At 36.7% G+C, this 18,242-nt stretch overlaps 1 protein-coding gene across 8 annotated transcripts in view; it reads right to left on the reverse strand.

Moving 5' to 3' along the window:
• Positions 1-18,242, reverse strand: part of SNAP91 (synaptosome associated protein 91) — a 152,168-nt gene that overhangs the window by 93,070 nt on the left and 40,856 nt on the right. For all 8 annotated transcript variants that reach the window (XM_059401002.1, XM_059401004.1, XM_059400997.1 and 5 more), the window contains exons 3-7: positions 4,887-5,029; positions 4,188-4,263; positions 3,101-3,203; positions 1,311-1,404; positions 291-402 (exon numbers count right to left, since the gene is read on the reverse strand). In XM_059401002.1, coding sequence (XP_059256985.1) covers positions 291-402; positions 1,311-1,404; positions 3,101-3,203; positions 4,188-4,263; positions 4,887-5,029 — 528 coding nt within the window. The remainder of the gene's footprint in view (positions 1-290; positions 403-1,310; positions 1,405-3,100; positions 3,204-4,187; positions 4,264-4,886; positions 5,030-18,242) is intronic.

Consider the following 18,242-nt stretch of genomic DNA (forward strand, 5'->3'; position numbering starts at 1 on the left):
CAGAGGTAGCTGTGAGCACAGTGGAGCAGGACTTACTAGGACTTATTCTAAGAGGCAAAGCCTAGAAACTTCGGTCATTCTAGTATTTTACTGAGCACTGAAATCCCTTCCTGTTTAAAACATCTAGAGTGCTTTCTGTTTCTTGCACTTAATCTTGACTGATGTAAGAATAGAGAAATGTGACCTGAACAAATCATATATTTAGATTTATCTATTAAAGCTATGGTATCCAAATCTTCGCATTCTGATATAGTCTTTATTCAAAGATACCATTCAGCAGTTCTACGTACCAAGTAAGTTAATAACGCCATCATTGTAGCAAGCAAAAAGTTTGATAAGATCTTTGAAAAGAAGCATAAATGCAGCATTTATGACACCATTTGTTAGCTCATTGGGATGCACCTAGAAATAGATAAAAATGTAACATGTTAATTACATGTTATCAAATGACAATTTTTCTCAGGGTACATGAAAATGTCTCAAGGGATTACTAAGAAATTATTTCATGTTCTATAAATCTTCTTACATTGTCAAAATATTTTATTTTCATGAATCAGATATGATTATCTGAACTTTCCATTTTGAGATAACCACAAATCCACAGGCAGCGGTAAAAAATACAGAGATGCTATGCACGATTTACCCAGTTTCTCCTAAAGATAACATCTTACAAAAGTGCTATATAGCAGCCACCAGCATATTGAGATTGCTATAATCTACTAGTCTTATTTAGATTTCCCCAGTTTCGCTTACACTTCTTTTGAACAGGGGCTTCTCTATCTATCGTACCACACATGCAAGCTAGGGTATTTACCACCATACTCAAGAAAAGGGTATGGTTTTAAGAGACATGTCGTGTTGGTATTGCCAGGAGGAAGGGCCATGACCAGACAAAAACAATTCTCTTTGATGGATGGTGTCATTTAAGCAGTCTATATAAAAAGGCTTCTAAAAGCAGGCTAAGATATTTAACTAGTTAGTTATCGTGGCTAAAGATCCATCTTGCAGCTACTTCACCCTGTTAAACACCACAGGAGCCCATCACCCTGCTCCGAACACAAGGTTCCAGGAATGCAACGTTTGTAGTTTTCCACGACTTAAGTAAACACCCAGGAAACAGCGCAGACAATCTGGATAACCACAGTCATCTCTACCATGCTAGGAGCCTACACGAAGTGTTCATCTGGTTCATCAAAATGAAGGACATCTCAATCTGCTTTCTGAGTAGATTTCCAGGTGTACCTGGAGCCCACCTTCAAACAGAAGACAGGACTAACTGTGTAGGGCACGTTATCTAGGGAGGTACATACATCAAACTCAAGCAGTGCATCAATCTGTCCCTGTAGTATCGGCATACTCTTCAGTAGCTTTTCAGGAGCCATTGTCCTCATTACACCATCGGCCCTACAATTGTTTAAGAAAAAGAAAAAGATGCAACTTCCTTGTTTGTAGAAAATTCGAGACCGCGTGCATTCTTCCAAGCTGCTCTCCCTCCATTTCCTAGTTAATCTTGTGGGAGGATTTTGAGATATTAAGAGGCTGTAGTTGACTCCCTCCTCTACACTACTTCTTCTTCCCCATTCTTATTCCTCAAGCACATGGGCAGTGCTTTCTTCCTCTCTGCACTGCCCTCAGGAAGAAAGCAGTGGTTTGGATAAAAGAGATCAGTTGAATTACCGGATGGATTTTCCCAAATCTGTAACAGAGGTGTAAGTTTTGTGAATGCCAGTTAGTTTTTTAAGAAAGAGAGAACACATGTCTTAGAAGTCTTCAAAACCTGTAGGACTTGGAGTGCAGAGTGTATACTATTAACTCTCAAGGGAAGAAACATGCAAGCTGATAGGCACAGGTTGGCCAAAAGAAGATAGTTTAACCAGCTGCGGAGGACACAACTGGAGATTCATGGGAGAGGGTGCATCAGGCAGGGCACTGAACCTGTGTCTGCCCACAGGCCCCTTATGGAGCCTCTGCCACCAGTGACGGTCCAGCTGGGTAGTTATTAGAGTAGTTGAGGAAATACCCAGCTCATGTCAAGAGGCTAAAAATGTCAACTTTCAGGGCATCTCCCACTTCAAGTGTAGGGAAAGCATCCCAAAGTATCCTTGTGTGCCTCTTTATGGGATGCAGAAGTTTCTAAGAAGGCTATAGACCTACTGAAGAAAGGCTACAATGCAGCTGGGTACATCAGCTATGGCTGCCAGGGGCCATGTAAGAAGTCAGAGGAAGACATGGAAACTAGAATCATCTCTAAGGAGAAGGGGATGACATAAAAACCTTAAATTTGTAAAATGTTCACCCACCAGAAACTAATTTATTTTGAACACACAAGTTTATATTGTTCAGCACCATAATTAAAACATAATTGAAAGCTAAGGCTGGGTCACTGTTGGAAAAATAGAGTGTTGCCTTTTTGTGTGAATTCTTGAGACTAAAATATTAAACATTCTACAATACCTTGCCATTATTTCAAGTCAGGAACAGATACAAGATTTCCACAAGTTTATGGCTGAACACTTCTGATTAAATTCAACAACTATTTAGAGGGAAATAAATGGTAATTATGAATTAAAATATAAGTGTTTCAACAAGGTTTTGTCAATCCATGGTTAATATTAATAATCTGTTCAGTTATGGGGTGTGTGTGTGTGTGTGTGTGTGTGTGATACTAGGACATTATTACCTCTCAAGAACAGATTTAACCATATACACGGTTCAGTTTCACTTCAATCAAAACACACTGAAATAACCATTGTAAACTAGAGCCACTGTTCTTTGAACTCTGAATGAACTTTAAATTCTCTCCATTTAAAATTATTTAAAGGAATATATGAGCTTAAGAATTTTTATTTGAACTTAACAAATAAAATGTTATACCATGTCACTTCTGAGCAGTGAATCAGATTTTCTGCATGCAAATATAAATAAAATAACGTATACTACAACGTCAAGGCTAACTTCTGTAATACTACTGAGTCTCTTTTTTCAGGTGATTATAAACTGGGCCTTCATGACCAAAATTATCTGGCATCTAAGCTTTAGCTAAGTCAAGTATGCCTCAAAGACTTACTTTCAAATAAATATGAGAAAGAAAAAAACATACCCTTTCTTCACTCTGGCAAAATCAAATGCCATCTGTCTGTAAGAGAAAGCCTTTTCATTCAAATATCTACTATAACGCCTTATGAAGGTAGACATATCATAACCTGGGGGAAGGGGCAGAAGAAGTAAAACTAATTAATACAATACCTTCCATTGTGTTTCAATTAGTACCAATTAAAAAAAAAAACTCTCCCAATGTAAATAATGCTAGAATGAAGTCAATAAAGGCAGCAGAAAATCCTCACTTAAAATCTTACTGCAAGCAAAAATACTTCAGGCATGAGACATTCCAAGACATTTCAATTTCGTTATGTTACCATCCAAATAGAGAATGTCTTTTCTGAATTTTCCTTGCATTTTTGTTCACCATTTCAACTAAAATGCTGTTTCAGGCTTAATATATGTAGCTTTCTGAGAACTATCCATTTGCTTGGTGTGCTCACCTTATACATAATAGGTGACCAGTAACTACGATGAATGAGCCTATGACCGTAGTTTAAATTTACTAATTTACAAAGAATGTTTAAGACTGGAATCTCTTTTTTTTTTTTTTTTTTTTTTTTTTTTTAAAGATTTTTATTTATTTATTCGACAGAGAGAGATCACAAGTAGGCAGAGAGGCAGGCAGAGAGAGAGAGAGAGAAGGAAGCAGGCTCCCTGCTGAGCACAGAGCCCGATGCGGGACTCGATCCCAGGACCCTGAGATCATGACCTGAGCCGAAGGCAGCGGCTTAACCCACTGAGCCACCCAGGCGTCCATGGAATCTCTTTTTTTTAAATTAGGAAAGTATCTTTTATTTCATTGCCTTTTGTACTTTCATAAACAAACAACTGTGGGTCTAGAATACTGACTGTTAAGGTAAATGCTGAAAAGGACAAAAAGTAAAATATGTGATTTATAAGCTGAGTTTTCTAACAATTAAATATTTTGAAGCTCTACAAAGTAACTAATTACTTTAATATTTTTTCTTAAATACCCAACAGAACTACCAGCTATACTAATTATATATTATGAACCTCATTTCAAAAAACAAAACAAAACCCTGTATCAAAAGCATTATCCAAAAATTTAGAGAACATATTCTCACCATGGGATCCACTTTTGTCCAAAAAATTGCTGAGATTGAACAGTGTATTTCTAGAGGCCAAGTACTGAATAAATCTCTGAAAAACAAAAACCAAAAATTAAAACCAATATTCCCACATCATATCTTTAAACAATTTCTGATGCTAAAGGATATTGCAGATTCTCACTGATTTTTTTTTTTTACTTAGTTATTATAAAGTTTCCTAGTCTGCTTTCTCTGAGGAGGAAAAAAGACTGAAAAGTACTCACTAAATTAGAATTAAATTTTATGATCATTCATTTTTTATATAACCAAAACACTGCAGTTTAATATGATTCAGTAGGTATTCCATATAAAATGGGTAATTTTTATTTTATTAATATTTTCCAAAATTAAGTATTTTTGTGAAAGCAATTTTCACTTAAAGGTACAAAAGACTGTTCCTAATGGGAAAAATACTTTTATTGTTTCTTTCTTCTAACAATTTTGCCCATTAATGTATTTATATGGTATATACCTTTTAGGTACGAGTAATATTTAATATTTCAATGTCTCCAAGAGAATGTTTAACTTCACATTTTTTAAAAAAATAGCTAAACAGAAGATTAAAATTGTACTCTCGATGATTTTGAACATATATTCCTGATTAATGAAAAGTAGAAGAGCCTTCCATAAATGCCTCCCTTCCAAAACAAGAAAAGTTAAGTTTACTTCATTTACCTCATTTCCATGCACCATGAGATGATGTGTAGTGACTAAAGCTTTAAATACAACCACCCAGCTACTGTTTGTTGCCCTCTCGAAGAGTGTGTCGGCCATCTGAGGAATATTAACATTGGTCTCATTGGTAGCCTGGATCAAATCTACAAAAGCAGAAGAAATCCAACAATAATATTAATCATTACATACAGAACGCCATTTCAAATATTAAACATTTAAGCTTATTTACTAAAACAGAAGTCCCAAAATTGCTTTGACAATAGCTAACAACCAAATTAAAAAAATTAGGACATAATATTTTTGCACATGCACACACAAATACATGATTTAGCCAATGCATTTGTGTTTTTTTTTTTAAGTTTATTTTTTCCATTGAATTCTCTTCTGAATTTTATCTGTTTTCTGGTACCGATGTCATTCTTTAAAATTACAAACTCCAGGAAAGCTAAGTCTCTTGTTAATTCTTCTTTTCTAGTACAATGTCTCAAACACACGCAAGCTTACTTGATACACCAAGTGAAGGCAATAACATAAATGTATTTCTTTGAAACATTAAGCAGCTAAATGCATACTTCACTTAGATTTTAAGTTTGATGAGCGCTAATAAATATATTTGCCACCGAAGTGGCAGAATGAGAGCAAATAGTAAAAAAAAAAAAAAAAAAAAAGAAAAAAATTCCATTACACTTACCTAAGCTTCAAAAAAATACCATGCATGCATTGAATTACTATTATGTGACCTGAGTTGATAAGAGTAAACCTTTAAAATGCATTCACTGTCCACATTGACATATTATCTGTGTGATTCTAGCTGCACCTCAGGGAAAAAAATTGTTTTTATATAGTAGCCAGGGTGGGCTGCCCAGCATTCAGAGAAAGTGGTGAGTGCTGTGAAAAAGTTATCTGAAGCAAAAAAAAAAAAAAAAAAAAAAAAAAAAATTATCTGAGGCAATCAAAGATCAACATATTAAGCAAAAGAAGCTCAGCCACACTGGGGCAGACTTCAGAGTGGCTCAGTTGACCCTTGAACCACATGGGTGTGAACTGCAAGGGTCCACTTTCACACAGGTTTTTCTTTCTTTTATAGTCCAGTACTATAAATGTATTTTCTCTTCCTTATGATTTTCTTTTTTAAAATTTTTTATTTATTTTAATTTATTTGATAGAGATTACAAGTAGGCAGAGAGGCAGGCAGAGAGAGGGGGAAGCAGGTTCCCTGCTGAGCAGAGAGCCTGATGCAGGACTCCATCCCAGGATGCTGGGATCATGACCTGGGCTGAAGGCAGAGGCTTTAACCCACTGCGCCATCCAGGTGCCCTTCCTTATGATTTTCTTAATAACTTTCTTTTCTCACTTTATTGTAAGGAATACAGTATTTTACACACGTAACATAAAAGAAGTATGTTAATTGACTATGTTATCAGTAAGGCTTTTGGTCAGCAGTAGGATTTTGGAGGAGTCAAAAGTTATGCTCAGATTATTGGCTATGCAGGTGGTCGACGCCCCTAACTCCCCGACATTGTTCAAGGGTCAGCTGGTGCTTCCTACAGCACAGTCTGGCCTCCTCAAGATGATACTACAAGACTTCCTTCACAGGCCACACCCATCTTGCAGAGAACTCATGATACTCAGCTACAAGAAAATCCCATGCAACAAATGCAGAGACACAGACCCATCCTTTTCCTTATTCAAAATCCACACTCAGTAATCATGCAACTATGCATCTGCTTTATGCATTTCTGTATTTTACAAAAAAAAAAAAAGTTTTTAAAAAGTTGATGATCCATGTCTGAAATAAATTCTAAACTAGAGGGTATCAGTAACTGTTCCAAATTATAAATGGACCAGACCAGGCTTAGTTTTTACTTTATTTTAAATTCTAGTCATCATCCCTATTCACTTTAACACCTTCCCTCAATGTTTTTCCTTTATTAGAATTCTACTCATCCTTCAGGAAATCTTTCTTGGTCCCCTTAAATGAAGCCCCATGTGGCCTCCTGCTGCTTTAAAACTTGAAGCATTTCGCCCCTGGTGATTATTCAGGTTAGATGTGTATGGGTCATTAAGTTTCTACCATACCAAAGCTGCCTGATGATGGAAACGGTCACGTGAATGTCTGTTTTCTGTGCAAAGCTTTGTAGAGCACTGTGGACAATAAACAATTGTTGAACAAATGGACACCCCCCCCATACCATAACCCAAAATATAAGCAAACAGTTCTTCTTTTTTTTTTTTTTTTAATTGACATATAAGGTATTATTTGCCCCAGGGGTACAGGTCTGTGAATCAATCACAATTCACAGCAGTCACCATAGCATACACCCTCTCCAGTGTCCATCATCCAGCCACCCTATCCCTCTCCTCCCGACCTCCCAGCAACCCTCAGTTTGTTTCCTGAGATTAAGAGTCTCTTACGGTTTGTCTCCCTCCCCAGTCCCATCTTGTTTCATTTTTTCCCTCCATTCCCCTAATAAGCCCCCCTGCCCTGCCTCTCAAAGTCCTCATAGCAAAGAGATCTATGATAACTGTCTTTCTCTGACTGACATTATGCTAAACGGTTCTTTAAAAAAGAAAAATCACTAAGCTGTGACACTGTTTTCTAAGACTCTATCATGGAACTATTTTACACTTGAAACTCAGTGTCAGTCACAAACTCTTCTATTCATTTAGTTATTGAACTGGGCTCTGGGGATACAGAAACATATTGCTGGTCAGAAGAGACAAATGCCTGTTCAGAGAATAGAGAAAATCATATATGAAACGAGCAAAGAGAGGCAGCAAGAGAGAGCAAAGAGAGCCCAGGTCTAGGGGCTAGCTTAGCCCTGACTAGTTGTACAACTCTGGCAAATTAAATGCCTCTTTAACTTAGGGCCTCATCTTTAAAATGGGAAGTAATCATTGCTACCTTTCAGGACTATTATAAGGGTTTTAAAGCGTCTGAACATAGCAGGCACCCAAAATAATTGTTTGTAAATACTGCTATACACACAATGCATTATGAGAACAGAGTGGGGTACTAGGAAAAACTCCATGGGGAGGATCCTAAAGTCGGTTCTTCCATGGGAGAGGAGTGAATAGGACATATTTACCAAGTGTGCAAAGTAGGGAGGCCTAAGAGGTGGTGAGTCCTTGGAGAACTGTGGTAGTGTGGGGGCTAGGTATATTGTGGGCTGGTGTTAGGAGGAACTTAACTAAAGAGCTAGGGGATGACCACTGAGGGATCTCACACATGACTGAACAGTTTGGACTTCACTCTATGGACCAACAGGAGTCCTTGAAGTATTTTAGCAGATTGTATGAGACTTCACTTCTATAGTCAACCACATCATTCAGTGATTACTAAATTCTATTTTCAAGGTAAGCAGAGGCATAGGATAAGGAACAATTACTTTTGTCTGGAAAGATATACTAGAAGACAGGAAAAGAGGAAGGTAGAAAGCCCAGTTGAGAGTCAGATGAGGTTAACCTGGCTAATGAATAGGCAGTGGGAACAGGAGATAATGAACGGAGCAGAAAGATACTCAGATCAGGAGGCTCAACTGATGGGATTTCCAGGTGAGCAAATGGATATTAAAGGGGAAGGGAAAAGGAATTGTGAAAAATTTCAGATATCTGATTTGGGGTCCAGTAAATGTTTTTTTTGTTTTTGTTTTTGTTTTTGTTTTTGTTTTTTACTGAAAAGGGAGGAAAGTTGGTTTCAAAGAAGACAAACTATTTTGAACACAAACATTTGAAGTAGCTGCTGGAGATCTGTGTTGAGATGTCTGATAAGGGACTGGAAGCATATTCTAAAGTTCAGGACAAACATTTAGCCTCAATACAAATTTGGGAGTCATCAACAACAAAATAGGAGCTGATATGAAAGCAAAAGAGGTAACCCTGAAATCCTACAAAAAAAAAAAAAACAATGGAAATTATGTTATACATAAGTGAAGAAGTAAGAATCAGAGCTAAGAAAGACCAAATTTTAGAGATGAATTGAAGAAGAGTGAGTGAAATAACAGTCAGATGGTAAGCAGAAGCCCAGGAAAGTGAGAGTGAGAGCCAAATAAGAAAAGAGCTTCAAAAATTCAAGAAGCAATTAGGGGTCACCAATGTCAAAAACTATAGAGTCCTCACAAGCTGAACATGAAGAACAGAACATGTGTAACTATGGGACAACTGCCATGGGAAGGAAATAAAGCTCAAATATAGAATACATATTTATAACATAAATAAGGGAGGAAGGTTTTTTTGTGGTTTAAAGATGGGAGATGTGGTTTAAAGTTGTGGTTTAAAGATGGGTTTAAGCATGTTTAACACTAAGTAGGAAAAGGCAAAAAGAGGTGAAGGTAAAAACGAGAATAGAGATGACGTATGGGAAAGTCTAGAGGCAGGATGAACTCTAGAATTCAGGGCTCATAAGTCAGAGTTAGCCTCAAAGAGAAGGGTCACACACTAGGAGAGTAAGGACGGGTGTTAGAGAGGAAATGGAAGAAAGATCAGCTAAGAAGCAAGTCCTCGATAAAGAAGAAATTGTAACTTTTATTAAATCTTGACTTTAAAATATTCATTTTTAAAAAACCCTATGTCAGGGGTTGGCAAACTACTGCTTGTTCGGCAATCTGGCTTGCTTAATAAAGTTTTATTTATGGAACACAGCCATGCCCATTTGTTTACATACTGTCTAAGGCTTTGTTTACATACTGTTTTCATGCTACAGTGACACAGTTGAATAGTTACAACACTGAATTCAAACTAAATTCAGCGGTCCGCTAAGTCTGAGATTTACTCTGATCCTTTAGAGAAAATGTTCGCTGACCCTCCTCCATCACTAAATGGGAAGTTTGCATCACACCCCTCTGATGCACAACAGAGATTAATGGTTGTCTCAAGTAAAAGCAATTGCGTGTTTGAACTGGGAGCCGAACTAATTACTTGTGTAGACTACTATTGTACTTGAAAGAACGAACGACAGACTTCATAGTGATTCTGACTTGGTATTCAGCAGTTACTTCCTCAACAATAAAGTGAGTCTGTCACTTCAAAGAAAACAAAGGACAGTACTGGTGGCCAATGATAAAATTCAATCGTTCAAGTAAAAATCAGAATTTTAGAAAAATTTCAATTTAGAAAAATCCTTACTGTGTCTGCCACAGTAAGCTTCACAATTTTCCCATTCTCTGATTGTTGGTGACATTAGAATCACTTATATTATATAATGAAATAGGAAAACATTTTGGAAGATGTATCTCAGTGAACCAATATTTTTCAAAAGACTAGTATGAAATGTTACAAAATAATACATTTGAGGCACCTGGGTCTGCCTTCAGCTCAGGTCATGATCCCAGGTTCCGGGGATATAGCCCCGCATCTGCTCCTTGCTCCTTGCCTGCTTCTCTTTCTCCCTTTGCCTGCCAATCCCCATGCTTGTGCTATCAAATAAATAAATAAAATCTTAAAAAAAATACATTCAGTTAATTCAAAGTAAAGAAGACCAATGCCAGTAGACTTTAATGTAACAGAGTACAAAAAAAAAAAAATCCACTGATGTAGTTTCAGAATCAATATTGTGATTTAAATTCAAGAAAACACCACTTGAAGAGTTAGAGTATCAAAGGATATCCACAATTTTCTGAAAAAGCTATTAAAAGTGCTTTCTGCTTTCCAACTGTGTATCTGTGTGAAGACAGATTTTCCTCATACACTTTAACTAAAACAATACATTCCAAAAGACTGAATATAGAAACAGATAGGAGCATCTATCTTCTATTGAGTAAGACATAAAAAAGATGTATCAAGATATCAAACAATAGCACTCTTCTCACCATATTTTAGCTTTGGAAAATAATTATTTTCCCTACAAGTACTCTGTGTTAAATATATCAATAGGCTTATTATTGTTATTTTGAAATATTTTAAAATCTTCTCAGTTTTGATTTCTAATACATTAAATATCTAAAGATACAGGTCACATAACTGAAAGCTCTTTGAATTCCTAAATAATTTTAAACTACAAAAGTATCCTGAGACCAAACAGTTTGAGAGTTGCTATTCTTGATATATATCTAAAGAGAGAATTGCGAGGTTGTAGAGTATCCACATATTTAACTTTACAAAGTGTTTTTACATAGTGGTTGCAACATTTATATTCTTGCCAGTAATTTATATAAGTATCTGTCCATTGCTTTACTTGCTCACCAAATAAAGGGTTTCTATTTAAAGAATCTCAAAAACTTAAAGCATATATATAAACACACAGAAAAAAATGTTGCTGAAAATTGTAAATCTAAATGTTAAATATCTGTCATATTTTAATTCTTTAGAATTCAAAGCATTGGTTGACGGATCTGGTATCTACTTAGGATTTATGTATTTATTTGTCAGAGAGACAGAGAGAAAGATAAAGAGTGCGAATAAGCAGGGGGAACTGGAGGTAGAAGGACAAAAAGGTTCCCTACTCAATGGGGGCCTTGATCCCAGGAACCTCGGATCATGACCTGAGCCAAAGGCAAATGCTTAACTGACTGAGCCACCCAGGCATACCAGATCTGGTACCTTTTTAAAGATAGGTTTTAAAATAGCTTTATTGAAATACAATGGACATTAAAAGACTGTACATATTTAAAGGATATTATTTGATAAGTTTTGACAAATATGCCTCCATAAAACTATCATCAAAATCAAGATAATGAACATATTCATCACCCCCAAAACTTTCCTGGAGACCTTTTATAATTCCTCCTTCCTACCCCTTGCCATTCTTTGCTGCTGTTTCCTTAGCAACCACCAATTTTCCATCAGTCAATGTACCTTAGTTTGTATCTTCTAATACAGTAAAAATTCTCTAATAAAGAGAATCATATATGGAGGGGAAGGGAAGCAAGGGAGAGATCTGGCTTTCACTTAGGATAATTATTTTGAGATTCCTCTGGTTGCTGCACATTTCAGTAGTTCCAATAGTTCATTCATTTTTATTACTGAGGTGCATTCTGTTAAATGGATACAGCAAAATTGTTCATTCATTCACCTATTGATGGACATCTGGAGTGATTCCAGTTTTTATTATTACAAGTAAAGTTGCTATGAACACTTGTGTATGAGGATGTGGATGGACATATGCTTTCAATTCCTTGGGTAACTGCCTAAGAATAGACTGTTCAGATCATTTTGAAGTAAATATTTAAGAAACTGCCTAACTGTTTCCAAGATGGTTGTATCATGTTATATTCCCAGCAGCAGCGTACTGGCCCTCCAGTTTATTTTTTGCCATTCTAACAGGTGTTACATGGTGTCTCATGGTCTCATTTCTTTGCATTTCTGTAATAGCTATTAACGTTGAACAGATTTTTCATGTGCTTTTTTGTTACTTTATTTGCCACAGGTATAAATTCTTGCCCATTTTTATCAGATTGTTTATTTTCTAATTGTCAAACTATTTTGGATCAAGTCCATTATCAGAAATATTTGCAAATGTTTTCTCCAAATCTATGGCTTCCAATTTTATGACTTAAACAGTGTCTTTCAAAGAACAGAAATTCTCAATTATGATGAAGTCCTGTCTACTAAGTTTTTCTTTAAGCATTCATGCTTTTGTGTTATACCTAAGAAATCTGTTTGAGTCAAAGTCACAAAGATTTTCTCCTGTGTTTCTTCTACAAGTTTTACAGTTTTAGGATTGTATATTTAGATCTATAATACATTGTTAATTTTTTTAAATAAATGAGGTATGGATACAGGGTCTTTTTTTTTTCTTCATCTATCAAATTGTTCCAGCACTATTTGTTGAAAAACCTATTCTCTCCTACTTTTTATTTTCTCACTTTGTACCTTTGTCAAAAATCAACTGACCACATTTCTTGGGGTCTATTTCAGGCCTTATTCTGTTCTATTGATCTATTTGTCTGCTTTTATCTCAATATCACAGTATCTTTATTAATGTAAATTTTAATAATTCTTGAAATCAGGTAGTGTTAGCCCTCTCTTTTTCAACGTAGTTTTTGTTCTTTTAAATCCTTTAAATTCTTTACAAAGAATTTATCCATTTTAACAAAAAATGTCTGCTGGGATTTTGACAGAGATTATGTTGACTATATAGATCAATTTGGGGTGATCTGGCATTTTAGCAATACTGAGTCTTCCCATGTATATACATAGTCTGTCTCTCGTGTATTTAGATCTGCTTTAATTTGTCCCAACAGTGTGCTCAGTATTCAGGTCTCACTTGTATTTTATCAGATTCCTTCCTAAGTATTTCATATATTTTGATGATAAATATACAGTAAATGATAAAAAAAAGATGGTAAATGGTATTGTTTCTTTTTCATTTGCACTCCTAATTGTTTATTGCCAGTATTAAGAAATAAAACTTACATTTGTATATTGACTATGTCGCACAACATTGCTTGATTTTGTAGATTCTATCATAAATTCTGCATAGATGACATGATTTATGATAAAGCCAGTTTTTACTTCTTTCCAATCTTGATGCTTTTTCCTTATTTTTAAAATTAATTAATTAATTAATTAACTCTTGGTATTGGTATTGGCCAGAATCTCCAATGCAATCTGAAGAGCAGTGAAAAACAACACCCCTTTCTTTATTCCTGATCTTAACAGGAAAGCATTCAGTTTATTCAGTTTCTCACTAGTAAATGTGATGTTTGCAGTAGGTGTTTCCACACATATCCTATGTCCCATTAAGGAAGTATCCTTCTATCCCTAATTTGTTGAGAGTGTTTTAATCATAAATGGATGTTGGATTTTGTCAAATATTTTTCTCTATCTATCGAGATGATCATACAGTTTTTCCTTTTCAGTCTATTACGGTAAATTACATTGATTTTTTGGTAAATATTTACTGATTTATTTGAGAGGGAGAAAGTGGGGGAGGAGCAGAGGGAGAAGCACAAGCAGACTCCCTGCTTAGCACAGCGCCGGACACAGGGTTTGATCCCACAGCCCTGAGATCATGACCGGAGCTGAAATTAAGAGTTGGATGCTTAACCAACTGAGCCACACAAGGAGCCCCTAAATTGATTACTTTTCAAATGTTAAAGTAACCTTGCATTCTTGGGATAAACTCTTTTGGTCTTTATATTTTATCTATCAGTCAGAAGAATATGTGACTCTTCCTCTCAGGGTCATGCATTTGAGCCCCACGTTGGGTGTAGAGATTACTTAAATAAACAAAACATTTTTAAAAAATAATTTTTACATTTATTTTCATGGGAGGTATCAGTCTATAGTTTTTTTCCTTTAATATCTTTGGTTCTACAATTAGAGTAATGGTCTCACAAAATCAGTATTCTCTCATTTTCACTTTTCTGGAAGAGACTGTGTAAAATTGAGATTATTTCTTTTTTAAATGTTTGGTAGTCTTGAGGGCTGGAATTTTTCTTTGATAGAATGTTTTTAACCATGATGTAAATTCCTTTAATAGATATATAGGGAGATTGAATGAATCTGGGTAGTGTGTCTTTTTTTTTAAATTTTTTTATAATTTATTTTCAGCGTAATAGTATTCATTGTTTTTGCACCACACCCAGTGCTCCATGCAATACGTGCCCTTTCCAGTAGCCACCACCTGGTTCCCCCAACCTTGGAAGTTTGTCTTTTTCAACACATTCACCCCTTTCATATAAGGTGTATATTGGCATCAAGTTGTCAGCAGTATTCCCCTATTGTTCTATTAACATCTATAGAATAAGTCTTGATGTCATCTCATAATTACCTGATATTGGTAATTTATGTCTTTTTTTTTCTCTCTCTTTCTTTATGATCAGTCTGGGTAAAGTCATTTCAATTATATCAATCTTTCTAAAGACTCAGCTCCATCTCTGCAATTCAGAGGAAACTCCAGTTCAGGTGGGGTCCTCCCCTTCGTGCTGCAGCCTGGAACCTCTCTCTTGACAGTAAGCTGGACGATCCCAGAACTCACTTTGTTCTCCATCTCACAGGGATCACTGCATCCCACCGCCTGATGTCCAGTACACTGATAACAGTTATTCAATAGAGTCTGTGTAGGGTCTCAGTTATTTCAGTCAGAGGGGTAAATATAAGCCCTGTTATTCCATCTTGCCACAATGTCTAAGTCTGTCTTTTTGGTAGTTTTAAGTAACTGAAAATATATTAGAAAATCTCTGGGAGGCAAGAAAGTATCAACAAAATTAGAGAATAAAAGAAACAAATGCAAGTGGAAAAAACTTTAACTTTTGAGAGTTGCAAATAATTGCTCACTAAAATAAGACAATGGCAACAAACCTGAATAGCTCTCAAATTCTTGAACACCTATGTCTTTTTCCACTACTACATGAGACTCTCAACCACTTCCACCATGTGGAAAGATAGCACATGACAGGGCCCTTGTTACCTCTTACCTGGACTGCTCTGTAACCTATTCTCTGGATCACCTCCAGCCCAACTAGATACACTTGTGGAAAAATAACTGCCTAAGTATACAGTTCTGATCTTGGCAGTCACATGCTCAAAAACCCCCTGGGGCCTCCTTCTGTCCACTGCATTAAATACAATTACCTCAGCCCTGAGTAAAAGACCTTTTATCAGGAGCAGCTACTTTCCTACTCTTTGCTGTGAGTTGTACACCAACAATACGGTATCAATACCTTTTCATGCTGCTCTTACTGCCTAGAACGACTCTGCCTTTACTCTTTTGTGATCTCAGCTTTTTTTTTTTTTTAAGATTTTTTATTTTATTTTATTTATTTGACAGAGAGAGATCACAAGTAGGCAGAGAGGCAGGCAGAGAGAGAGAGAGAGAGGAGGAAGCAGGCTCCCTGCCAAGCAGAGAGCCCGACGCGGGACTCGATCCCAGGACCCTGAGATCATGACCTGAGCTGAAGGCAGCGGCTTAACCCACTGAGCCACCCAGGTGCCCTGATCTCAGCTCTTAAAGCAATCTCAATACTATAACCTCCAAGAAGTCTCTTCTAACACTGGTCTCAGATGGAGAAGATGCTTTAAGTTTTTTCTTCCATGCAGAGTAGGGCAAAGGATGCTGGAATTGGGTCCACAGACCTGGTTTACAACCTAGCTCTGCTACTTATGGACAAGTTCATTTGACCACTCTGTGGCTCTGTATTTTCACCCTGAAATGGGGGTAATATTAACTACCTTATAGGACAGACATTGTCACTTGTTCTAATCTTTCATATCTTCATGACAGCCCTTATTACATAAAATTAAAATTGTTAATTTACATATGTCTTTGCTCTACCGGAATTCAAGATCCAGTTAGTAGGAATGAGGTCAGTATCTGTATCTTTTGATCCCTGGTACCTAACACAGACAGTGGCATATAAAAGGTGAGACTTAATAGGTGTCTTAATAGGTGAGACAACTATGACTGTCTCAATATAAAGTACTTTCATACTAAAGCTGATAGTTTGTATTAAAAGTCTATTTCTTTCTATAATTCTTACTGGATACAACTGAATCACCAAATTAGACAGAAAGACTTACTTTCTATGTCATTGACTTATATATACTTTTATCAGCAGCTTAAATTTAGAAAGGGAACTTATATTCCATGTTTAAATCTCTCCCTAAGTTTAATTACAAGATTCTGTCACAACCCACTAGAACAGCAATTTTCCTTAGACTGAATGCCAGAAAGGGGAACAAAGACTGATCATTCCTTCATCTACAATCATCTTCTAAACTTATCCTTCCCAAAAAGAGACTGAGGAGCTAGAGACAACATCCAGCGATACACTAATACACAGATTTTAGACATTAATGTCTCAGAATGTTTGCCACGTGAAATTATATGTAAATTTATTAACGGTTCTTTTAAATTTTTATCTTTTTTTTCCTTCCTTCTCTACTCTTTCCCTCCCCTCCTACTAGTTAACAACATTGGAGAGCACAAACATTTGAAAACAGAAGGTAATCTTTCTAATGTGGGCAATATAAAAAGCTAATGATGCTGATGGTCTAAGGTTGTTTGAGCTCAGTATGAATGGCAGACATCAGTGGCTGCCTCACCAATACCTATTTCCTTCTCTCTTCTTCCTTACCAGCAAATGCCACCCATCCCCCCCCCTTCCTTACCAGCAAATGACACCCATCAGAAAAGCCAAAAAATGCCAGATATGTGCCATCCCTATTTCCCTTGTAGCTAGACATGGACACAGGAAGAGCAGTCCTTTGGAAAAAGCAGTATCGTATAATTAACAGAGTGGACATGTGCCTCCCCTTCTTCAGTGGACACAGCTGTGTCTGCATAGGACGTCCTGGTCATCTTGCGACAGGAAGATGGACTTGAGCAAGCTGGAGCCAGCAGTGAAGACACATGAAAAGCCCCTAGGTCTTCGGTGCTGCTGCTGAGCTGCAAATCGAACCCTGGGACTGCCCCACCTCCAGACTTCTTATTAAGGAAGACAGTAAATTGGCTCATTAGTTCCAGACTTGGGGCGTTCCAACACTTAACAGTCTGAAGAATCCTAAGGGATACAAAACTGCAACAAAACACCGCAAAAAGGAGCCAGGCTCAAGACTTCTACAGTGTCTTCCAGCTTCAGTATCACTGGAGTATCACATTGTTTTTGCCCTTCTACAGAGTTAAACCACCCCCAGCAGTGTCTTCCCTTGAGATAAGGGGTCCTTTGTGTAGAAGCTCTGTTTCGAGTGAATTGGTTATAGGAACTAGGATACAGAGCATAGATGAAAGGAGCATGTTTTGGGAAAGAGAAAGTGAATATCCTTATCCTATGCAGAGAGAAGAACTAATAATATGAAATAATTTTATAAAATACAAATTTTGCATATAGAACTTCTGAAGTGACATGGGGAAGGCTGGAAAATAATCAGAACAAAAATACGAAGGAGGTAGCTGGAAACCCCAAAGGTTGGGGAGAGGTGCTGGGAGAACTGTAGCCAGTCTCGTAGGCAGGGCTGGGCATGTGGAATGAAATGACCTCATGAGGGTTGAGGTGGGAGTGATCCCTAGAGGGGAGGTGCTGAGAGCTGCATAAATGACAGCAAAGTTGGGACAACAGTGTGAGAGTTGATGACCCTCAATTGTTAAGTGTAGACAACAAGGCTGACTGGGGCAGAAAATAAGAGAACAAAAACCAGTGAGGGGGCAGCTTGGAAATGTGCCCTATATGATGAACAGTATTTGCAGAACTTAATAACAGTATCCTTCTTCAAATAAGTTCTCCTTTAAATAAAAGGTACAAAATGTGAGTTTTTAAATGTTTTTCTTTTTTTTTTTTAATTTTTTATTTTTTATAAACATATATTTTTATCCCCAGGGGTACAGGTCTGTGAATCACCAGGTTTACACACTTCACAGCACTCACCAAATCACATACCCTCCCCAATGTCCATAATCCCACCCCCTTCTCCCAAACA

This window comes from Mustela nigripes, chromosome 5, assembly GCF_022355385.1.
Source record: "Mustela nigripes isolate SB6536 chromosome 5, MUSNIG.SB6536, whole genome shotgun sequence".
Taxonomy (NCBI): Eukaryota; Metazoa; Chordata; class Mammalia; order Carnivora; family Mustelidae; genus Mustela; species Mustela nigripes.